This window comes from Zalophus californianus, chromosome 4, assembly GCF_009762305.2.
Source record: "Zalophus californianus isolate mZalCal1 chromosome 4, mZalCal1.pri.v2, whole genome shotgun sequence".
Taxonomy (NCBI): Eukaryota; Metazoa; Chordata; class Mammalia; order Carnivora; family Otariidae; genus Zalophus; species Zalophus californianus.
The window spans coordinates 77,230,741-77,256,919 of record NC_045598.1 but is presented as its reverse complement, the minus strand read 5'-3'; the positions used below and the strand labels follow the sequence as shown (position 1 = coordinate 77,256,919).

Below are 26,179 nucleotides of genomic sequence, written 5' to 3'. Positions count from 1 at the left end.
AAACTTACATCATAATATTTACTATTATTTTGCTCAAATTTAACATCAACCAAACCATAGGTAACATTCTCTTTAAACTAAATTTCAATATAAATTTAGCATACAGATTCAGCAGAAAATCTTACATAACCTGACAAAAAAAGTATTATTTGTTAGAGATTCTAAATATTTTAAGGCAGAGAGGTCTTTGTTTTAAAAGTTAAAAACTCAACAGGGGCTGTTTTTGATACACTTTTATATATATTTCATTTTTAAACAAGAAGGGGCTATCTCTTTTGGATTTTCACTGCTTAGACAGGGCCTATAATACATATAGCAGACAATTATTTATAAAATGAATAGCATCTGGGAATTTTTTCAATTTTTAGGGATCCAAAATTATGAAATTTCCTGTAAATTATACCATTTAGAAAATGAACATATAGCTATTAAAAATATATGTGAAAATTGTTTAATCATTTTAGAGCAGTCAAAATACAATATAAGATTGGCATCTTGGTGTTTGAAAGCAATCATTTTACCATATGCATTTTAATCTTTTATATCATTCATTTTAAGTTGATGGTTAATTTAGTAAGTTTTAATCAAAGTTGTTTTCAAACATTGTCATAATGTCACTTTGAAGAGTCATATCAATGGTACCAGCCATCTGTAGAAAGAAGGAAAAAAAATTGAGTGTTACTTTAAAAAAATTTATGCCTTCATTAGAACTATAAAAAATGATCACAACATTTAAAACAGATTATATAACATGAACACAATTTAGTTAACATAACGAGTTTATGTAATTTTCTATTTCTCTTCAAATACTGATTTTTGTTAAATTATTGTTCATGTGATAAATAAAACTTAAAACTTACAAGAACACTAAGAACAAGTTTAACTTCTCCAAATAAGAGAGAAAACTCAGCATTGACAGAATATTAATACAGACATGAACTGAGATTATATTGTTTCATTTATCTACAACCAACATAACACTAGACACATAAAATTATTTTCTGAATGGTCCAGTATCTCTATTTGAGGAAACTATAATATGTAACATTAAAGCTACAGGCTTTCCTGGATTCTGCCACTTATTGTGTAACCTAGGGCAAATTATTTAACCAAGTTTATTTTATATATAGGTATTTATGAAAATCAAACCAAATTGCATGTATAACACTCAGTACAACATTGTTCTTAAATGCAAAAAAGGCATTAAAAATAAGCTAAAGTAAACAAAAGTCTAATTAAGACAAAGGAAATAGGGGTGCCTGGGTGTCTCAGTTGGTTAAGTGTCTGCCTTCGGCTCAGGTCATGATCTCAGGGTCCTGGGATCAAGCCCCAAGTCGGGCTCCCTGCTCGGTGAGGAGTCTGCTTCTCCCTCTCCCTCTCTCTCTGCCCCTCCCGCACCCCTGCTCACTCTCTCTTACCCTCTCAGATAAATAAAATCTAAAATAAATAAATAAGGCAAAGGAAATAAATGTTTCTTACATTCTGAAACCTTCTTTAAATGTTCATGTGATGGCATCCAAAATGACACCAACTATAATTTTTAAAAATGTTTTTTGCGGTACCTCAGTGGTGCGCAGTTGGTTAAGCCTTCGACTCTTGGTTTAGTCTCAGGTCATGATCTCAGGGTTGTGAGATTGAGCCCTACTTTGGGTTCTGCGCTGAGTGTGGAGTTGGCTTGGAATTCCCTCTCCTTCTCCCTCTGCCCCCCCGCCTTGCTAAAATAAGTAAATCTTTAAAAATGCCAAATGTCTAGCCCAGAGAGTTCCCCAAAGTTCTATTTTAACCCTCCAATATGAGAGTTGGATACACTGTCCTCAAGTAAATATCATGTGATATATTCCTGTAAGTATCCAGACATACTGCAAATCCTAATAATATGTAATGAAACTTGTTTTTATTTTAAAAGTACTTTATTTCAGACCATCTTCCATTTTGACTAAAATCTGCATGTGTGGGATAATTACTGATATGGAATTGTTATTCTCTACACCAACTAACCTTTGATACCATGATTTACATAACTAACACTCCTTGCAGTTACCATCATAACCTAATATATACACCTCAACCACTCAAATTTAGGATTGAACACGTGGTCAAGGGAACTGGCATGAGGTGAATTCATGGAAGCTCTGCTAGATGTCAAGTTATTATATCTTTTTCGAGTATAGATCTGTAAATTAGCAGCAACATAAGAGTTTGTGCTGTCAAAAATGATAGTAGGCAGATCCAAGATCAGGTTGTTTGTTATCAAAGCTGCTAGATACAGTGTTAGTTACATTTCGGTGGATTCCAGGTCTAGACAAGTTCCAGAAAAGTGCTTAGGATGTTAAGAAATTATATTGGGTTACCTCACTGGGTTGTTAGGTAGCAAGTAAGTTGCTGAGAAATCACTTATGGGTGCCTGAAGTGAGGCCCTCCCTTGTGAGAACCAACAGGAAAAATTCCTAAGTCACTAGAGAAAATACTTCTAGCTAAGTACTAATGAAAAATTATGAGCTCCTAAAAAAATACAAAAAATACATTAAAAAGTTAAATTGTTTAAGTTTAGTTATTTAAACCTTTAGAAAGTTCTGTAAGACCACATTGTTGTAAACTCTACCACATGTTACAACACTGCCAAATGCAGTTTATTTCTACCTTAGCATTACAAAATAAGAAGCTGACAAAACTTTTGTACATTATTCCTTAGTAATTCATTTGTATTATAATCAATATACAGCCAAAGTCAATGGCTTTTTTCTTCTCAAACTATGTTCCTGAATGTCCCATGAATTCCTACATTTTTCCCAGAATCACAAAAATATCCAGCACCCAACAAGGTAAAACTCAACATCTGGCATCAATGATTACCATATAAAGAAGCAGAAAAACATTTCCATAAAGAGACCAATCAATCAACTGAAACCAACCTGGAGCCGACAGAGATCTCAGAATTAGCAGAGAAGCCCATTGAAATAGGTTATAGTTGTATTTCATTTGTTCAAAAGCTTAATAGAAATACAAAAAATATTTTTAAAAACTCAAATTGAACTTTTAAAGACGACAGCTACAATGTCTTAGATGAAAAATACACTGGATGGAATTAACAGCAGATTAGACATTGAAGATTAGTAAATTGAAGCAAAATGAAAAGAAAAAATTGTTTTATTATTTTATTTATTTGAGAGAGCGAGCATGAGTGAGCAGAGGGAGCAGAAGGAGAAAGACAATCCCAAGCAGACTCCCTGATGATTGCAGAAGCCCAACACAGGGCCTGATCCCACAATCTGTGAGATCATGACCCTAGCCAAAATCACGAGTTGGACACCTAACCAACTGAGTCACCCAGGCACCCTGAGAAAAAATAATTGGTTAAATTAAAAGAGCATCAGTGTGGGACAACTTCAAGTGACCTAATAAGTGATTGCTCAAAGGAGGAAAAGAGGAAAAAGAAAAAATATGAAGAAATAATGGCCAAAAATTTTCCAAGCTTGATGGAAACTATAAACACACATCTCCAATAAGCCCAAAAAAGTACAAAAACAACAGACAAAAAAAACCCAGTGATGAATAAAACTTAAAAGCAGCCAGACGAAAGGCATGTTTTATACAAAACAAAGATACCAAATTTCTCACTGGAAATAAAGCAAGAAGCTAGTGAAGAAACATCTTTAAAGTACTGAAAGAAAAAACACTAAAAATCTAGAATTCTATATCCAGCAAAAAGTATATTTAAACAAATAAAGGCAAGTTTAAAACACAAAAACCTGCACACAAGTGTTTATAGCAGTTTACTGTAATTGCTGTAAGCTGGAAGCAACCAAGATGTCTATCAATAGGTGAATGGATAAAGAGTCATACATCCATATACTGGGAGTATTTATTCAGCCAAAAAGAAATGAGCTATCAAACTACAAAAAGACATAGAGGAACCTTAAATGCATATTACTAAAGTGAAAGAAACCAATCTGAAACAGCTATATATTGTATGATTCCAACTATATGACATTCTGGAAAAGGCAAAACTATGGAGATAATAAACAGATGAGTGGTTGGAAGGGATGAATAGGAGGTATACAGGGGACTTAAAAGGGAAATTATTCTGATGGTATTGTAATGGTTGATCTTTGTCATTATATATTTGTCAAACCCATAAAAAGCACAACACAAAGAGTGAACCCTAAAGTAAACTATGGATTTTGCTTGATAGAAACTAAGGTTGACAGTGATGTGTCAACGTGCTGTCAATATTGGTTCATGGATCGCGGGATGCTGATAGTGTAGAAGGTTATGTGTTGATGGGAGCAAGGGAGGAGTATGTCGGAATTCTTTGTATTTTGGGCTCAATTTTGCTGTGAATCTAAAATGCTCTAAAAGATAAAGTGTAGGGGGCCGGAGGAGTAGCAGACCTGGATTTCGTCTGGTCTCAGGAATTCAGGTGGATAGGGATTAAACCATTCTGAACACCTACGAACTCAACAGGAGATCGAAGAAAATAGCAACTCTCTGAACAGAAAAGCGACCACTTTCTGGAAGGTAGGACGTGTGGAGAAGTGAATCCGAGGCGATATTCGGGAGGATAGATGGTGGGGGAGGGGGCCTCCATTGGCCGCTTCTGGCAAGTGATAGAGCCGCGGAGCACAAAATCGGAACTTTCAGAAATCGGCTCCGCTGAAGGACGTTGCTCCAGTGACTAAGTGGGGGGTGGAACCCTCGCAGGACAGTGTGGTCTCAGGACCCTCGGGGTCACAAAAAGACCAGGGGTGCCTGAGTCTGGCAGAGCTCCTGGGTATGAGAGCGGGAAAGCCGGCTGCAGAGACGGAATGGAGGTGCAGGCTCTCAGCTCGGGGTTGCCATAAAGTGTGATCCACGGCACAGTTGGGCCACTGCTCTTCCAGCAGGGACCCAACAAACGGCAGATCCGGGGAGATTCCCCTTTCTCCCCCGGGAGGAGCGGCGCAGGAGCACACTGCAGGGATCTGCTGGGTTTGGAGACTCCACACCAAGTCGGGTGCCAGAGATAGTAACGCTTGGTCACAGGCCGGGTGAGCATGGAATGCGGCTGGAGACGGGGAGGCGGGAGTGATTGACTGCTTTTCTCTGGGGGTGCACTGAGGAGCGGGGACCCGAGTTCTTGGCTCCTCCAGGGCAGAGATTGGGAGGCCGCCATTTTCACTCTCGTCCTCCAAAGCTGAACTGAAAGCTTGGAGGGAACAAAAGCTCCCGAGAGCAAACCCGAGCAGATTACTTAGCCCGGACCGACAAGGGCCGGGCAATTCTGCCTCTGACAAAGACATTTGGGAACCACGGCAACAGGCCCCTCCCCCAGAAGATCAGCACGAACAGCCAGCCAAGACCGAGTTTACCAATCAATGAGAACGGCAGAACTCCAGCGCTAGGGGAATACTGCACATAGAATTCATGGCTTTTTTACCATGATTCTTTAGTCTTTCAAAGTTAATTTTTTTAACTGTCTTTTTATTTTTATTTTTCCCTTTTTCAACCATCTTAATCCCTTTTTTAAAAAAAACATTTTTATTTTTCATTTTAAGAGTCATATTCTATCCCTTCATAGTAGTTACCCTTATTTTTGGCATATATATATATATATATATGTATATATAAGCTGTTCTCTCTTTAAAGTTTTGAGATATAGTTTCTTCTAACAGATCAATATATACCCTAAATTTCTAGAGTATGGCTTTGTTCTAGTCTCCTGCCTGATCACATACTCTCCCCCTTTCTTTTTTTCTTTTTTTTGAAATCCTCTTCTTTTTTCAAACAACTTCTTATCAAATCCTTTTATAAAATTTTTTATAATTTTCATCTTTACAGTCATATTCCATCCCTTCATCATATCAACCCTTATTTTGTACATATATGAGTCTTTCTTTAAAATTTTGGGAGGCACTTTCTTCTAGCAGACCAAAATACACCCAAAATCTAGTGTGTGGCACTGATCTATGCACCAGCCTGATCATATTTGATCATGTTCTGTTTTTTTTGTTTTGTTCTGTTTTTGTTTGTTTTTCTTTTTTCTTTTTTCTTTTTCTTTCCCTTTCTTTTCCCCTGGTTTCAGGTCCTTTCTGATTTGTTCAGAGTATATTTTCTGGGGACATTGTTAACCCTGTTAGCATTTTGTTCTCTCATTCATCTATTCTCCTCTGGACAAAATGACAAAAAGGAAAAAAATCACCTCAACAAAAAAAACAAGAGGTAGTACCGTCTGCCAGGGACCTACTCGATACGGACATTAGTATGATGTCAGACCTAGAGTTCAGAATCATGATTTTAAAGATACTAGCTGGGCTTGAAAAAAGCATGGAAGTTATTAGAGAAACCCTTTCTGGAGATATAAAAGATCTAAAATCTAACCAAGTCGAAATCAAAAAGGATATTAATGAGATGCAATAAAAAATGGGGGCACTAACTGCTAGGATAAATGAGGCAGAAGAGAGAATCAGCAATATAGAAGACCAAATGATGGAAAATAAACAAGCTTTATCTCTTGAAAAAGAGAGATAAAACAACTACTGGATCACGAGGGCAGAATTCGAGAGATAAGCGATACCATAAGACAAAACAACGTCAGAATAACTGGGATCCCAGAAGAAGAAGAAAGAGAGAGGGGGGCTGAAGGTATATTGGAGCAAATTAAAACAGAGAACTTCCCTAATGTGGGGAAGGAAACAGGCATCAAAATCGAGGAGGCACCGAGAACCTCTCTCAAAATCAATAAAAATAGGTCAACACCCCGACATCTAAAACTAAAACTTACAAGTCTCAGAGACAAAGAGAAAATCCTGAAAGCAGCTCGGGAGGAGATATGTAACCTATAATGGTAGAAATATTAGATTGGCAACAGACCTATCCACAGAGACCTGGCAGGCCAGAAAGGACTGGCATGATATATTCAGAGCACTAAATGAGAAAAATATGCAGCCAAGAATACTATATCCAGCTAGGCTGTCATTGAAAATAGAAGGAGAGATAAAAAGCTTCCAGGACAAACAAAAACTAAAGGAATTTGCAAACACAAAACCAGCCCTACAAGAAATATTGAAAGGGGTCCTCTAAGCAAAGAGAGAGCCAAAAGCAGCATAGACCAGAAAGGAACACAGATAATATACAGTAACAGTCACCTTACAGGCAATACAATGGCACTAAATTCATATTTTTCAATACTTACCCTGACTGTAAATGGGCTAAATGCCCCAATCAAAAGACACAGGCTATCAGATTGGATTAAAAAACAAGACCCATCAATATGCTGTCTGCAAGAGACTCATTTTAGACCCAAAGACACCCCCAGATTGAAAGTGAGGGGGTGGAAAACCATTTACCATGCCAATGGACACCAAAAGTAAAGCTGGGGTGGCAATCCTTATATCAGACAAATTAGATTTTAAACCAAAGACTGTAATAAGAGATGAGGAGGGACACTATATGCTACTTAAAGGGTCTATCCAACAAGAAGACCTAACAACTGTAAATATCTATGCCCCTAACATGGGAGCAGCCAATTATATAAGGCAATTAATAACAAAAGCAAAGAAACACATTGACAATACAATAATAGTGGGGGACTTTAACACCCCCCTCACTGAAATGGACAGATCATCTAAGCAAAAGAGCAACAAGGAAAGAAAGACTTTAAATGACACACTGGACCAAATGACTTCACAGACATATTCAGAACATTCCATCCCAAAGCAACAGAATACACATTCTTCTTTAGTGCCCATGGAACATTCTCCAGAATTGATCACATCCTAGGTCACAAATTAGGTCTCAACCAGTATCAAAAGACTGGGATCATTCCCTGCATATTTTCAGACCACAATGCTTTGAAACTAGAACTCAATCACAAGAGGAAAGTCGGAAAGAACTCAAATACATGGAGGCTAAAGAGCACCCTACTAAAGAATGAATGGGTCAACCAGGAAATTAAAGAAGAATTAAAAAAATTCATGGAAACCAAAGAAAATGAAAACACAGCTGTTCAAAATCTTTGGGATGCAGCAAAGGCAGTCCTAAGAGGAAAGTATATAGCAATACAAGCCTTTCTCAAGAAACAAGAAAGGTCTCAATACACAACCTAACCCTACACCTAAAGGAGCTAGAGAAAAAACAGCAAATAAAGCCTAAACCCAGCAGGAGAAGAGAAATAATAAAGATCAGAGCAGAAATCAATAGAAACCCAAAGAACAGTAGAACAGATCAACGAAACTAGGAGCTGGTTCTTTGAAAGAATTAACAAGATTGATAAACCCCTGGCCAGACTTATCAAAAAGAAAAGAGAAATGACCCAAATCAACAAAATCATGAATGAAAGAGGAGAGTCCACAACCAACACCAAAGAAATACAAACAATTATAAGAACATAATATGAGCAACTATACGCCAGCAGATTAGATAACCTGGAAGAAATGGTTGCATTCCTAGAGATGTATCAACTACCAAAATTGAACCAGGAAGAAATAGAAAACCTGAACAGACCTATAACCACTAAGGAAATTGAAGCAGTCATCAAAACTCTCCCAACAAACAAAAGCCCAGGGCCAGATGGCTTCCCAGGGGAATTCTATCAGACATTTAAAGAAGAATTAATACCTATTCTTCTGAAACTGTTCCAAAAAATAGAAATGGAAGGAAAACTTCCAAACCCATTTTATGAGGCCACCATTACCTTCATCCCAAAAGCAGACAAAGACCCCATCAAAAAGAAGAATTACAGACCAGTATCCTTGATGAACATGGATTCAAAAATTCTCACCAAAATACTAGCCAATAGGATCCAACAGTACATTAAAAGGATTATTCACCACGACCAAGTGGGATTTATCCCTGGGCTGCAAGGTTGGTTCAATATCCACAAATCAATCAACGTGATATAATAAACAAAAGAAAGAACAAGAATCATATGATCCTCTCAATAGATGCAGAAAAAGCATTTGCCAAAGTACAGCATCCTTTCTTGATCAAAACTCTTCAGAGTATAGGGCCAGAGGGTACATACCTCAGTATCATAAAAACCATCTATGAAAAACCTACAGCGAATATCGTTCTCAGTGGGGAAAAACAGAGCTTTCCCCCTGAGGTCAGGAACACGGCAGGGATGTCCACTCTCACCACTGCTATTCAACATAGTATTAGAAGTCCTAGCCACAGCAATCAGACAACAAAAAGAAATCAAAGGCATCCAAATCGGCAAAGAAGAGGTCAAACTCTCACTCTTTGCAGATGATTATGATACTTTATGTGGAAAACCCAAAAGACTCCACCCCCAAACTGCTAGAACTCATACAGGAATTCAGTAAAGTGGCAGGATATAAAATCAATGCACAGAAATCAGTGGCATTCCTATACACCAACAAGAAGACAGAAGAAAGAGAAATTAAGGAGTCGATCCCATTTGCAATTACACCCAAAACCATAAGATACCTAGGAGGAAATCTAACCAAAGAGGCAAAGAATCTGTACTCAGAAAACTATAGAATACTCATGAAAGAAATTGAAGAAGACACAAAGAAATGGAAAAATGTTCCACGCTCATGGATTGGAAGAACAAAGATTGTGAAGATGTCAATGCTACCTGGAGCAATCTACACATTCAATGCAATCCCCATCAAAATACCACCCACTCTTTTCAAAGAAATGGAACAAATAATCCTAAAATTTGTATGGAACCAGAAAAGACCCCGAATAGCCAGAGAAATGTTGAAAAAGAAAAGCAAAGCTGGTGGCATCACAATTCCGGACTTCCAGCTCTATTACAAAGCTGTCATCATCAAGACAGTATGGTACTGGCACAAAAACAGACACATAGATCAATGGAACAGAATAGAGAGCCCAGAAATGGACCCTCAACTCTGTGGTCAACTAATCTTTGACAAAGCAGGAAAGAATGTCCAATGGAAAGAGACAGTCTCTTCAACAAATGATGTTGGAAAAATTGGACAGCCACATGCAGAAGAATGAAACTGGACCATTTCCTTCCACCACACACAAAAATAGACTCCAAATGGTTGAAAGACCTAAACGTGAGACAGGAGTCCATCAAAATCCTAAAGGAGAACACAGGCAGCAACCTCTTCAACCTCAGCCACAGCAACTTCTTCCTAGAAACATTGCCAAAGAAAAGGGAAGCAAGGGCAAAAATGAACTATTGGGATTTCATCAAGATAAAAAGCTTTTGCACGGCCAAAGAAACAGTCAACAAAACCAAAAGACAACTGACAGAATGGGAGAAGATATTTGCAAATGACATATCAGATAAAGGGCTAGTATCCAAAGTCTATAAAGAACTTAACAAACTCAACACCCAAAGAACACATAATCCAATTAGAAATGGGCAGAAGACATGAACAGACATTTTTCCAAAGAAGACATCCAAATGGCCAACAGACACATGAAAAAGTGCTCAACATCGCTTGGCATCAGGGAAACCCACATCAAAACCTCAATGAGATACCACCTCACACCAGCCAGAATGGCTAAAATTAACAAGTCAGGAAACGACAGATGTTGGCGGGGATGCGGAGAAAGGGGAACCCTCCTACACTTTTGGTGGGAAGGTAAGCTGGTGCAACCACTCTGGAAAATAGTATGGAGGTTCCTCAAACAGTTGAAAATAGAGCTACCATACAATCCAGCAATTGCACTACTGGGTATTTACCCCAAAGATACAAATGTCGGGATCCGAAGGGGTACATGCACCCCAATGTTTATAGTAGCAATGTCCACAATAGCCAAACTGTGGAAAGAGCCAAGATGTCCACTGACAGATGAATGGATAAAGAAGTTGTGGTATATATTTACAATGGAATATTATGCAGCCATCAAAAGGAATGAGATCTTGCCATTTGCAAAAACGTGGATGGAACTGGAGGGTGTTATGCTGAGTGAAATAAATCAGAGAAAGACCTCACTGATAATGAGGAATTCTTAATCTCAGGAAACAAACTGAGGGTTGCTGGAGTGGTGGGGTGGTGGGAGGGATGGGGTGGCTGGGTGATAGACATTGGGGAGGGTATGTGCTATGGTGAGCTCTGTGAATTTTGCAAGACTGTTGAATCACAGATCTGTACCTCTGAAACAAATAATACAATATATGTTAAGAAAAAAAAAAGAAGAAGATAGCAGGAGGGGAAGAATGAAGGGGGGGAAATTGGACGGGGAGACGAACCATGAGAGACTATGGACTCTGAAAAACAAACTGAGGGTTCTAGAGGGGAGGGGGTTGGGGGGATGGGTTAGCTTGGTGGTGGGTATTAAAGAGGGCACGTTCTGCATGGAGCACTGGGTGTTATGCACAATGAATCATGGAACACTACATCAAAAACTAATGATGTAATGTATGGTGGTTAACATAACAATAAAAAAATTTAAAGGGAAAAAAATAAAAGATAAAGTATATTACTGATACAGAAAGGCCAAATTAAGTTATTTTCAGATATACAAAAGCTGAAAAAATTCATCACCAACTGACCCACACTACAAGAAATGTTAAAAGTCCCTTAGGAGAAAGGAAAATTAATACCATTTGGAAATCTGGATCTAAATGAATGAGGAGTACCTGAAATGGTAACTACAGAGGTAAATATAAAATGTGAATTTATTTAGAACTTTTTAAAAAAGATTTTATTTATTTGAGGGTGGGGGGAGTGAGAGCACAAGTAGGGGGTAAGGGCAGAGGGAGAGGGAGAAGCAGACTCCCCACTGAGCAGGGTGCCTAATGCGGGGCTCGATCCCAGGACCTTGGGATCATGACCTGAAGGCAGATGCTTAACCAACTGAGCCACCCAGGTGCCCCTAAAATTTTTAAAAAGATAATTTGACTACTTAAACATGAGCATATAAGCTGGGAGGGGAGAAATGGAAGTACACCGCTGTAAGGTTATTCTACCAAATGCAAAGTGGTATTGCATTACTCACAGGAACACTGTGTTAAGCTAAAGTATATACTACAAAACCTAAAGCAACCATCAAATAACAAAGTGTCACTGATAATAAGCCAATTAAGCAAATAAAATAGAATCATAAAAATACATGATTAGAAGAATGTAGGAAAAAAAGAACTAACAAGAACAAACAGAAAAGAAATAAGATGTTGCACTTAAACTCAACCTATCAATACTGAATGTAGTTAGTCTAAAGACTTGTATAGCAGGCAGAGATTGGATTTAAAAAAACAAAAAAAGGAAGACCTCACTACATGTTGCCTACATGAAACTCACTTTAAATATCAAAATGCAGATAGGTTAAAAGTAAAAGGAGGAAAACATTTTTTACACCATGCCAATATAAGTCATACAAAAGGTGAAATGGATATGTTTCCGAGTAAATTTCAGAGTAAATAATATCATCAAGAATCAAGAAGATCATTTTGTAATGAAAAGGGGATTAATCAAGAGGACGTAAAAATCCTAAATGTTTAGGTATCTAACAGTACACTTTCCAAAATAGATTAAATAAAACTGACAGAATTACAAGGATAAAAAGACAAATCTACAACTATATAATCATAGATGGCAATGCCGCCTCTCAATATTTGATAGAATAAGCAGGCAGAACATCAGCAAGAATATAGACAGGAGTCTTGAACAACACTATCAACCAACTTGGCCTGTTTAATACTCTACTCAACAGCAGAATACACATTCTTCTCATGTGCACACAGAATATTTACCAATGTAGACCATAATGTGGACCATTAAAAAAAGTCTTAATGAATTTAAGATGTTATATATTTTTTACTACAGTGGAATTCAATTAGAAATCACTAACAGAAATTACTAGCCAGAAAATTCCCAAATATTTGGAAACTAATATACTTCTAAATAATCCATGGATGAAAGAATCAATTCTAGTTTTTAAACATTATTTTCTGTATATCAAGACTCTTAAACATGTCAGTTTTTTTTCCTTTCCAATTTAAGATATAATTGACTTATAATACAAGTCAACTTCTTTATCTAGTGTTCAACTAAAACACCAATCTGGGATAGATGGCATAACTTTTGGCCACAAGTTATCAATAGTTCATGGATTTTTTCAAGAGTTAATAACAGTACGTGATAAACCACTCTACTTATGTGCCAATAATGTTCCTTTGTGTTTATTACTACATGTAAATTCATTCCATCTTCACAACAGGTATTATTATTCCCACTTTACAGACAAGGAAATTGAGGCACAGAGAGGGTAAATAAATTGCCCAAGCCCAAAAGTCTAGTAAATGGCAGAACTAGGATTTGAACCTACATAGTCTAGTAGCTCCATGACCATACATTATGATTACACTCTGTGTCTCTAACTATAAAATATTTATTTTAGGCTCTGATTTTAGAATTCAATCCTCACTAAAAATGTAAATCCAGTCAATGAAAACTACCCTGAATGTATCTTTGAACCTGTAGAAGATACTGCTGTTAAATCTTTCCTTAGATTTAGTAAACTAATATTTACTTACTGCTTCTCTCCTCCTCCGCTCTTGTTCTTTCTCCCTTGCTAAATTACGGTCTTTGAGAAGCCAGAGTTTGTATTTATCTTGAGCTTCCGAAGACTGCTGATGTTCTTTCTGTTCTTCTCCAAGGTACTGGTTTTGCGTCTTATTTGAAAAAGATTCTTGAGTGAAGCCAAGTTCCCTTAAAGAAACAGTATAGCTCAAAGTAGGTTTCAAGTTCCTTAAAAGTTTTCATGACAAAGATATGTTAAATTACAAATATAAAGCAATGTTTTGGATCCCCTTTTTCATATGTTATGTCAAATTTTGCAAAGGCAATCTATATTAACAAAGAGAAGGTTATGGAAACTAACCAAGGTGTACTACTATATTCTTTCACACAGAATGGAAACAAGACATTTTTGGAAAATAATGATATCATTATGATTTAGTTATATTAGTATCTTTAATAGCTTAATCACTTGATAATTTCTACCCTCTTCAAAGTAGATGTTACTTGTCAGTTAAAAAAATCAATAAAAATGTACTTTTTGCAATCGTAATTGGCTTTGTGTTCTACTAAATGGCTAAATCATGATCACTTGACAAAAAAGAAATATATTTAAAATTACATGTCTACCATAGGGAATGGAGATTGCTACACATAATCAATGCAAGCAGACATGAATGAATATTTGAATAAATAAAAGGAAGTTGAAGGGTGCCTGGCTCAGTCAGTTAAGCGTCTGCCTTCAGCTTAGGTCATGATCCCAGGATCCTGGGATCGAGCCCTGTACTGGGCTCCCTGCTCAGCGGGGAGTCTGCTTCTCCCTATGCCCCTCAACCTGTTCTTATGTGCGCGTTCTCTCTCTCAAATAAATAAATAAAAATCTTTAAAAATAAAATAATAAATAAAAGGAAATTGATAAATGAAAAAAAAAAAAAAAAAGACTATCTCCCAGCCTCTAATCCAGTAAATTACAGACCTCTGATTTTCTTGAAATATTTTTGGTTCCTTTGTATTCTGTTCCAGATGTTTCCGTATTAGTTCCTGTGTTCGAGCTTTTATTTCTTTTTCTATTGCTGCTTTTCTAAATTGGTTGAAGAGCTCATCTGAGGATTTCAGTACACCAGATGTTTTGACTGGTTTGCCTAAACTTTTCCAAGAGTCTGCATTCTTGATCTTTATATCCTAAAAAAAATATTTGATTTAGTTTGTGTCTAGATGTCAACCACATTTTGGAAGGAAAACAGTATTTTTTGATACAGTAATAGATCAAATTAAGATTCCAAGGTCTTCATGTAATTTTATCTAATTATGAAAAATATGAAAATATGATAAAAGATAAACTAAACTCATTAATCATCTAAGACCAAATTAAAAGAGAATGCTTACCAATGATTTCAATTTAATGTACATATACAGTTGACCGCTGAACAACATGGGGATTAGGGGTGCTGACACCTGCATAGTCAAAAGTCCATGTATAACTTCTGACTCCCTGAAAAAACTACTAATTGTTGACTGGAGGCCTTAACCAGTAACATTAGCAGTCGATTAACATGTATTTTCTGTTATATGTATTATATACTATATTCTTGTAATAAAGTAAGCTAGAGAAGAGAAAACGTTCCTGAGAGAATTGTAATGAAGAGAAAATATATTTACAGTACTGTATTATATTTGAAAAAGCTGACTTATTATAAGTGGACCCAACAGTTCAAACCTGTGTTGTTCAAGGGTCAACTCTAACACAGAGTATGAGAATTTGCAAGGAATATAAAACTAAGTAAACCAGTCATGTAAAAAAAAGATATTTATGGTCTCATATGAAAAATAAACCAAATATACAAATCATTAATAAGAGGCAAAGAAAGATGATGCCATAAGAATGGCACAGTATTTGCTGGGAACCTTCTGACATACCTTTGTCTTTCCTTTCTCAAAAAATTAACTGACTGTGACCACTCTTCTTAAATGAGTTCTATCATGATCTAGATCCGTGCAACCCAATAGAAATATATGTAGTTTAAAATTTTCCAGTACAGGGGTGCCTGGGTGGCTCGGTTGGTTGAGTGTCCAACTCTTGGGTTTCAGCTCAGGTCATGATCTCAGGGTCATGGGATCGAGCCCTGAGTCAGGCTCTGTGCTCCCTGAGTCTGCTTGAGAGTCTCTCTCTCCCTGTGCCCCTCCCCCCGCACTCATGCGCACACATGTGCACACACTCGCACACTCTCTTTCTCAAGTGAATAAATAAATCTTTAAAAAATAAAAAATAAGATTTTCCAGTACAGGGATTATATCTGGAAGAAGGCAGAGTAGGAGGATCCTAAGCTCACCTTGCCACATGGATACAAATAGATAACATACACATCAGTGTAAATAACCCAGAAAATAACCTCAAAGACTGGCAGAACAGACTCTACTCAGCTAAATATAGAGAAGAGGCCACAGTAGGGTAGAAAGGGCCGAGAGATGGTGGGGAACTAAATAGACCCACTGGACTCTCTGTGGGACTGTCTGTGGGAGGGAGGAATGCTGAGCATGGGCAGGGGAAAGAAACAGACACCCTAGGCACCAGGAAGATGAACCACAATATTTGGCTTTCAAAACCAGAGAGGCAGAATCTCATTAAGTTCTTATAATCAGCAGGTCTTTAACACTTGGAACATTAAAACTCAGAGGGCTCTGTGGGAGAAATGGGAGAGTACAGTCCAAGTCCTTAAAGATGAGTACAACAAACAGCACTGTGGAGATACAGCAATAGAAACACCAGTTTGAAAAACACTTGGTATACATACATATATATCATCTCAGAGTATGTGCTTGAGATGAGTTAGAGGGGCAGGAATCAATGACAGACTTCTCCAGGAACAAAGGAGTTCGTCTGTACCATTTCCCCTCCCCTCACCCCCAGCTTAGACACCGGAACCAGCATGACCACAACATTCTCCATATAACTTGCTAACACCCCTCGCTCTGTCCCCATGCTTCTGCAAACCTGCACCCTAAAACCCAGCTTGCCTTGATCTCAGTCCAGTGAACTTAAGTGGCTCTTGCTGGCACCATGCCCTACCCTGCATTCTCCTGTGTACCTGCCCCCTCCAATATGCCCTTGGCAAAAGACAATACAAAGTGATGCCACAAGCCTGGCAGTATACAAGCAGCCCTGACAGAGACCAGTACCACTCCAAAGTGACCACTACCCCGGGGAGAGGGGAAGATAAACACACATATACGCCAGTCCATCTAGTCTGGCTGCAGGACCCAACCACCAGTGAAAGCTCATCAGGGCAAAACACAGGGAAAGCACCCAGCAGTTCTATGCTACTGCCTCTATGGCAAATGCCTGGTCTGACTCAACTCAAACCTGAGGAAACCGAAGACTGGCTCACTAACAAACTGGAACCAAATCCTGCCTACAACAGGCAAAGTGAGCCATTGCAGATAACTGGACTGAAGGCAAATGTCACTTAGCCATAACTGTAGGCCCTATATAATGCATATAGGAGACACCCCTGAAATGCCAGTTTCTGGTGAACAGGGGACACTGCACTGCAGAGCACTATAGGACCTCTTCTTCAAAAGCCCATTACTTTCAAGTGAAGGAGATGTAGCTGACTTTCATAATACAAAGAAACAGAACTAGACAAAATGAGAAGGAAGAGGAATATGTCCCAAATGAAAGAACAGGACATAGGAAGAGACCTAAAATGAAACCGGTAAGTAATATGACTGATTGAGAATTTAAAGTATTGGTCATAAAGATACTCACTGGATTTCAGACAAGAGTGAAAGACCTCAGTGAAAGCATTAAGAAAGAGAAAACATAAAAAAAAGGAACCAACCAGAGAAGAGGCACTCAGTAAGTGAAATTAAAAATAAACTAGAAGGAAGAAATAGTAGGCTAGCGGAATCAAAAGAACAGATCAGCAACCTGGAGGATAGAGTGATGGAAAAAAATCAAGCTGAAAAGGAGAGAGAGAAAAAAAATAGTAATAATAAAAGACACCACCAAGCATAATAACATTCATATTATAGGAATCCCAGAAAGAAAAGAGACAGAAAAGTGGGGAGAAATTTTATTTGAAGAAATAATAACTGAAAACTTCCCAAATATGGGGAAGGAACCAGAAATCCAGATCCAAGAGGCACAGGGAGCCCCCCCAAAAAATCAATCCAATGAGGTCCATACCAAGACACATAGTAATTAAAACTGCAAACTATAGTTTTAAAAGCTTCAGGAGAAAAGAAAACACAAGAGAAAACCCCATAAGGATATCAGCTAATTTTTCAGCAGAAACTATATAGTCAAGAAGAAAGTGGCATGATATATTCAACATGCTGAAAGAAAAAAAAATCTGCAATCAAGAATACTCTATCCAGCAAGCCTATTATTCAGAAAAAGGAGAGAGAGTTTCCCAAAGAAAAGTTAAAGGAATTCATCACCACTAAACCAGCCCTGTGAGAAATATTCAAAGGGACTGTTTGAGTGGAAGAAAGACCATAAGTAGGAGTAAAAAAATAGGAAGCACAAAAGCAGTAAAATTAAGTATAGCTATAAAAATCAGTCAAGGGATTCACAAAATAAAAGGATGTAAGGTATGACACCGTATACCTAAAACTTAGTGTTGTGGGGTGGGGGGTGGAGAGGAGTAAAGAACAGGTTCAGCCTAAAGGACCATCAACTTAATATACACTGCTATATGCATAAGATGTTATATACAAACTTAATAGTAAAGAAAAATAAAAACCAGTAATAGATATGCAAAAAAATAGAGAAGAGAATCCAAGTCTATCCCTAAAGAAAGCCAGCAACCATGCGAGAAGAGAACAAGAAAAATCAGGAACAGGGAAGACCTACAAAAATAACCATAATACAAGCAACAAAATGGCAGTAAGGCCATACCTATCAATATTACTTTGAATGAAAATGGACTAAATGCTCCAGTCAAAAGACAAAGGGTGATGGAATGGATAAAAGGGCAAGACTCACCAATATGCTGTCTCCAAGAGATTAATTTCATACTAAAGACACATGCAGACTGAAAGTGAAGGGATGGAAAATCATTTATCATGCAAATGGAAGAGAAAGGAAAGTCAGGGGAGCAATACTTGTATTGGACAAAACAGACTTTATTTTTTTTCAATTTTTAAAAATTTAGTGTGGTATATTTATTGCAATAGATTCCTATACAGCAGTGGTTCTCAAAATATGATCCATGGATCCTTAAAGGTACTGAGACATTTTTAGGAGGTCCGCAAGATCAAAACTGTTTCCATAATAATACTGAGACATTACTCACACCGTTTTCACTGTGTTGACATTTGCCCTCATGGTACAAAAGTAATGGTGGGTAAAACTGCTGGTCATGAAAACATCGCAATTAGTTACCTCAAACTGTACAAATAGTCATTAGTCATTGTATTCTTTACTGCCACACATTTTCAGTGTGGAAAAAAAAATCCACTGTACTTAATATTCCTGTTGAAGCTATAGTTATTTCATTAAATGTCTACCCTGTAATGCCCCTCTTTTATTTTTTAACTCTTAATTTAAAATTTTTTTATTAACAAATAATGTATTATTTGTTTCAGGGGTACAGGTCTGTGATTCATCACTCCTACACAATACACAGCACTCACCACAACACATACCCTCCAAAATCCATCATCCAGCCCCCCTATCCCTCCCACCCGCCCTCCACTCCAGCAACCCTCTGTTTCCTGAGACCAAGAGTCTCTTATGGTTTATCTTCCCCCTCTGGTTTCATCTTGTTTTATTTTTTCCTCTCTTCCCCTTTGATCCTGTTTAGTTTCTTAAATTCCACATAGGAGTGAGATCATATGATAATTGTCTTTCTCTGACTTATAATACCCTCTAGTTCCATCCACATCATCGCAAATGGCAAGATTTCATTTTTTTTGATGGCTGAGTAATATTCCATGGTATACATAGACCACATCTTCTGAATCCATTCATCTGTCAATGGACATCTGGGCTCTTTCCATAGTTTGGCTATTGTGGACATTGCTGTTATAAACATTGGGGTGCACGTGCACCTTCAGATTACCAACTTGTATCTTTGGGGTAAATACCCAGTAGTGCAATTACTGTGTTGTAGGGTAGCTCTATTTTCAACTTTTTGAGGAACCTCCATACTGTTTTCCAGAGTGGCTGCACCAGTTTGCAGTCCAACCAACAGTGTAAGAGGGTTCCCCTTTCTCTGCATCCTTGCCAACATCTGTCATTTCCTGACTTGTTAATTTTAGACATTCTGACTAATGTGAGGTGGTATCTTATTGTGGTTTTGATTTGTATTTCCCTGATGCCGAGTGATGTTGAGCACTTTTTCATGTGTCTGTTGGTCATTTGGATGTCTTCCTTGCAGAAATGTCTGTTCATGTCTTCTGTCCACTTCTTGATTGGATTATTTGTTCTTTGGGTATTGAGCTTAAGTTCTTTATAAATTTTGGATACTAGCTCTTTATTTGATATGCCATTTGCAAATATCTTCTCCCATTCCATAGGTTTCCTTTTAGTTTTGTTGACTGTTTCCTTTGCTGTGCATAAGCTTTTTATCTTCATAAAGTCCCAATAGTTCATTTTTGCCTTTGCTTCCCTTGCCTTTGGCGATGTTTCCAGGAAGAAGTTACTGTGGCTGACGTCGAAGAGGTTGCTGCCTGTGTTCTCCTCAAGGATTTTGATGGATTCCTGTCTCACATTTAAGTCTTTCATCCATTTTGAGTCTATTTTTGTGTAAGGTGTCAGGAAATGGTCCAGTTTCATTCTTCTGCATGTGGCTGTCCAATTTTCCCAATATCATTTGTTGAAGAGACTTTTTTCCATTGGATATTCTTTCCTGCCTTGTCAAAGATGAGTTGACCATAGAGTTGGAGGGGCCATTTCTGAGGTTCTCTATTCTGTTCCACTGATGTGTCTGTTTTCATGCCAGTGCCATGTTGACTTGATGATTACAGCTTTGTAATAGAGTTTGAAGTCCAGAAATGTGATGCCACCAGCTGTGGTTTTCTTTTTCACCCATTCCTTTGGCTATTTGGGGTCTTTTCTGGTTCCATACAAATCTTAGGATTATTTGTTCCAGCTCTGTGAAAAAAATTGATGGTGTTTTGATAGGGATTGCACTGAATGAATAGATTGCTCTAGGTAGCATAGACATTTTTGTGTGTGTGTGATTTTTAAAATATTTTTTATTATAATCTTTTTTTATTATGTTCAGTTAGCCAACATATAGTACATCATTAGTACCATGTTGAACAGCAGTGGTGATAGTGGACATTACTGCTGTGTTCCTGACCTTAGGGGAAAAGCTGTCAGTTTTTCCCCACTGACAAGAATATTCACTGTGGGTTTTTCATAGATGGCTTTTAAGAAAGGATGCTGTACTTTGTCAAATGCTTTTTCTGCATCTATTGAGAGGATGATATGGTTCTTATCCTTTCTTTTATTAATGTAGTGTATCACATTGATTGATTTGCAGATGTTGAACCAACCTTGCAGGCCAGGAATAAATCGCACTCGGTCGTGGTGAATAATCCTTATAATGTACTATTGGATCCTACTGGCTAGTATTTTGGTGAGAATTTTTGCATCCATGTTCATCAGGGATATTGGTCTGTAATTCTCCTTTTTGGTGGGGTCTTTGTCTGGTTTTGGGATCAAGGTAATGCTGGCCTTATAAAATGAGTTTGGAAGTTTTCCTTCCATTTCTATTTTTTGGTAAAGTTTCAGAAGAATAGGTATTAATTCTTCTTTAAATGTTTGGTAGAATTCCCCTGGGAAGCCATCTGACCCTGGGCTCTTGTTTGTTGGGAGATTTTTGATTACTGCTTCAATATCCTTGCTGGTTACGGGTTGACAAAACAGACTTTAAAACAAAGACTGAAACAAGAGACAAAGGACACTATATAATCATAAAGGGAACAATTCAACAAGAAGATATAACAATTGTACGTATTTATGCACCCAACATGGGAGCACCCAAATACATACAGCAGCTAATAACAAAGTAATCAGTAGCAATACAACATAGTAGGGGACTTTAACACCCCACTTACATCAAGGATAGATCATCCAAACACAAAATCAACAAGGAAACAATGGCTTTGTATTACACATTGGATCAGATGGAGCCAACCGATATATTCAGAACATTCCATCCTAAACTAGCAGAATACACATTCTTTTCAAGTGCAAACACAGCACCCTCCAGTATAGATCACATGTTAGGCCACAGAATAAATCTCAACAAATTCAAAAAGATCAAAGTCATGTCATACATCTTTCCTGACCAAAACATTATGAAACTAGCAGTCAACCACAAGAAAAAATCTGGAAAGAACACAAATACATGGAGGTTAAGTATCATGCTACTAAGCAATCAATGTGTCTACCAAGAAATCAGAGGAAATAAAAAAATAGAGACAAATGAAAATGAAAACACAATGGTCCAAAATCTTTGGGATGCTAAGAGGGAAGTTTTTAGCAATACAGGCCTACTTCCAGATGCACGAGAAATCTCAAATAGACAGCCTAACCTTACACCTAAAAAAGCTAGAAAAATAACTACAAAGAAAGCCTAAGGTCAGCAGAAGGAAGGAAATGATAAAGATTAGAGGAGAAATAAATGAAATAGAAACCTTTCCCCTAAGATCAGGAAAAAGACAAGGATGTCCACTCACCACTTATATTCAACATAGTTGGAAAGTCCTAGTTTTAACAATCAGACAAGAGAAAAATAAAAGCCATCGCCATTGGTAAGGAAGTAAAACATTCACTATTTGCAGATGACATGATACCATTATTTAGAAAACCCCAAATACTTCAAGAAAAAAACTACTAGAACTGATAAATGAATTCAGTAAAGTCACAGGGTACAATAAAATCAATATACAATATACAAATTAAACTCAATATACAGAAATCCACTGCATTTCTATACACTAATAATGAAGTATCAGAAAGAGAAACTAAGAAAACAATCCCATTTACAATTGCACCAAACATAGTAAGACATCTTAGGAATAAACTTAACCAAGGAGGTAAAAAACCTGTACTCTAAGAAGTATAAAATACTGATAAAAGAAACTGAAGATGACACAAACAAATAGAAAGGCATTTCATGCTCATGGACTAGAAGGAAAAATATTGTTAAAACGTCCACACTACCCAAAGCAATTTTTGATTTAATGCAATCCCTATGAAATACTAACAGCATTTTCCACAGAGCTAGAAAAATAATCCTAAAATGTGTATGGAACCAGGGGTGCCTGGGTGGCTCTGTTGGTTAAGCATCTGCCTTCAGCTCAGGTCACAATCCTGGAGTCCCAGAATCGAGCCCCTCATTGAGCTCCCTGCTCAGCAGGAAGTCGGCTTTTCCCTCTACCCCTCACCCCACTCCTGCTCTCTCTCTCTCGCTCTCTCTCAAATAAATAAAATCTTTATAAAAAATCTGTATGGAACCAAAAAGATCCCAAATACCCAAAGCAATCTTGGACAAGAAGAACGAAACTGGGAGTATCACAATCCCAGGTTTCAAGATATACTATTAAGCTACAGCAATTAAAATAGTATGGTACTGTCACAGAAACAGATACAACGATCAATAGAACAGAATATAGAGCCCAGAAATAAACCAATGATTAATCTTTGACAAAGGAGGCAAGAATATGCAATGGGAGAAAGACAGTCTCTTCAACAAATGGTGTCGGGAGAACTGGACCACTTTCTTACACCATACACAAAAAATAAGCTCAAAATGGATTAAAGACCTAAATGTGAAACCTGAAACCATAAAAATCCTTGACAAGAGCATAGGCAGTGATTTCTCTAACATCAGCCACAGAAACATTTTTCAAGAGCTGTCTCCTGAGGCAAGGGAAACAAAAGCATAAATAAACTATTGGGACTATATAAAAAATAAAAAGCTTCTGCACAGTAAAGGAAACAGTCAACAAAACTAAAAGACAACCTACTGAAGAGAAGATATTTGAAAATGACATATCCAGTAAAGGGTCAGTATCCAAAATATATAAAGAACTTACACAACTCAAAACCAAAAAACCCCCAAATAATCACATTTAAAAATGGACAGAAGATATGAACAGACATTTCTCCAAAGACGACATCCAGATGGCCAACAGACACATGAAAGATCCTCAACAGCACTCATCATCAGTAACATGCAAATCAAAACCACAATGAGATATCACCTCATATCTGTCAGAAATGCTAAAATAAAAAACACAAGAAACAACAAATGCTGGTTGAGGAGTAGAGAAAAAGGGATCCTTGTGTACTATTTTTGGCAGAAAAGCAAACTGGTACAGCCACTGTGTAAAACAGTATGAAGGGTCCTCAAAAAAATAAAAAACAGAACTACTCTATATTCCAGCAATTCCGTTACTGGGTATTTACCCAAAGAGTATGAAACACGGATTCCAAAAGATGAATGTACCCCTATTTTTACTCCAGCATTATTTACAATAGCCAAGTTGTGAAAGCAACCCAAATGTCCACTGATAAATGGATGAATAAAGAGGTGATATATATATTATATATAATATTCTATTATAGATATGTTATATATATCTACTATATATATATCATATGAGAAATCACTCATATGTGGAATTCAAGAAACAAAACAAAGAAAAAAAGAGACAAACCATAAAAACAGACTCAACTATTGAGAACAAGCAGATGATTACTAGAGGGGAGGTGGAAGGGGGGGATGGGTGAAATACCCGAGGGAGATTAAGAGTACATTTATCATGACGAACACTGAATAATGTGAATTGTTGAATCACTACATTGTACACCTGAAACTAATATAACACTGTATGTTAACTATACTGGAATTAAAAGTAAAAAAAAATCTGCCAGTACATTAAAAAGTTAAAAAAAAATATAACATTTTATGTATTTATCCAAATATACCCAAAGCATTATTATTTCAACATGCACTAAGTGTAAAGTTTGAAGATAATTTTATATTTTTTATAAATCTTCCAAATTGGTGTTTATTTTATATTTATAGCACATCTCAATTTGAATGCTAAATTGATTAGAAACAATTGATTTACAATCACATTTCATAAAATATATAGTTGAAAAAGTAGATATGCACAATCAAGCTATTATTCCAAACATACTTAAGTTTTCCAGTAACTCAACTGAGTATCAGTTTTGAAATTTGATTTAAAAATAAGGTTTAAAACTCAGCTCCTCAGTTGCACAAGCCACATTTCAAGGGCTCCATAACCATATGTGGTTAGTGGCTACCATATTGGACACTGGACAATGCAAGTCTAGAAGGCCCTTCTAAGAGTTAAAGTGCCACATTCTCCAGTACAGATCATATGTTATACCGTAAAACAAGTCTGAATAAATGTAAGAGAAATGAACTTGTATCAAGCATTATTCCTGACCACAATAGTATGAAACTAGAAATCAATTACAAGATTAAAACTGGAAAATTCACAAATATGGACATTAAACAACATGCTACTACTAAACAACCAATGGCTCAAGGAAGAAATAAAAAAACTAAGTATCTTGAGACAAATGAAAATGGAAATATTACATACCAAAATATATGAGATATAGCAAAGCAGTTCAAGAGGGAAGTTTACAGTGGTAAGTGTATACATCATGAAACAAGAAAGATCTCACATAACCTAACTTTATATCTCAAGGGATTAGAAAAAGAACAAAACCCAGTTAGTAGAAGGAAGAAAAGAACAAAGATCAGGGCAGAAATAGTTTTCTAAGACAACAGAAAAGATCAGTGAAACTAAAAGCTGATTTTTTAAAAAGATAAAAAAAAAAAAAGACAAACCTTTAGCTAGACTCACCAAGAGAAAGAGGATTCAAATAAGTAGAATCATAAATGAAAGAGATATCACAACTGATACCACAGAAATACAAAGATAAGAGACTAATATGAATCATTATATGTCAATGAAATGAACCTGGAAGAAATGGATAAATTCCTAGAAACATACAATCTCCCAAGATTGAATGATGATGAAACAGAAAATCTGAACAGACTGATTACTAGTGAGGACACTAAGTCAGTAATCAAAAGCCTCCAAAACACCAAAAATTCAAGAACAGATGGCTTCACATTTAAAGACTATCAATCCACTTCACATTTAAAGACTATCAATCCTTTTCAAACTCTCCCCAAAAAGAGGACAGGAACTCTTCCAAAACCATTTTATAGCCAGCATTATCCTGATACCAAAACCAGGTAAGGACACAAGAAAATTATAGGCCAATATCCCTGATGAACATAGATATAAAAGTCCTCAATAAAACATCAGCAAACCCAATTCAACAATACATTAAAGGGATCATACACCACAATCAAGTAGGATTTACTCCAGGGATGCAACGATAGTTCAACATCCACCAATCAATACGATATACCACATTAATAAAATGAATAAGAATCATATGATTATCTCAATTGATACAGAAAAAGCATGTGACAAAATTTATTTATTTGAAAGGGGGGGAAGGGCAGAGGGAGAGAGAAACCAAGCAGACTCCATGCTGAGCACAGAGCCCAATGTGGGGCTTGATCCCATGACCCTGAGATCACAACCTGAGTCAAACCCAAGAGTCAGAGGCTTAACCAACTGTGCCACCCAAGTGCCTCAACAGCTGATTTTATATGATTAAAAACTCCCAATAAAGTGGGCATAAAGGTAAGGTATCTCAC

General features: G+C 37.0%; 1 protein-coding gene across 5 annotated transcripts in view; it reads right to left on the bottom strand.

Moving 5' to 3' along the window:
• Window positions 1-218: 218 nt before the first annotated feature.
• Window positions 219-26,179, bottom strand: part of BRDT (bromodomain testis associated) — a 77,511-nt gene continuing 51,550 nt past the window's right edge. For all 5 annotated transcript variants that reach the window (XM_027602909.2, XM_027602768.2, XM_027602967.2 and 2 more), the window contains 3 exons: window positions 14,416-14,621; window positions 13,457-13,631; window positions 219-649 (listed from right to left, as the gene is read on the bottom strand). In XM_027602909.2, the coding sequence (XP_027458710.1) occupies window positions 581-649; window positions 13,457-13,631; window positions 14,416-14,621 (450 nt within the window). In that variant the 3' untranslated portion in view covers window positions 219-580. The remainder of the gene's footprint in view (window positions 650-13,456; window positions 13,632-14,415; window positions 14,622-26,179) is intronic.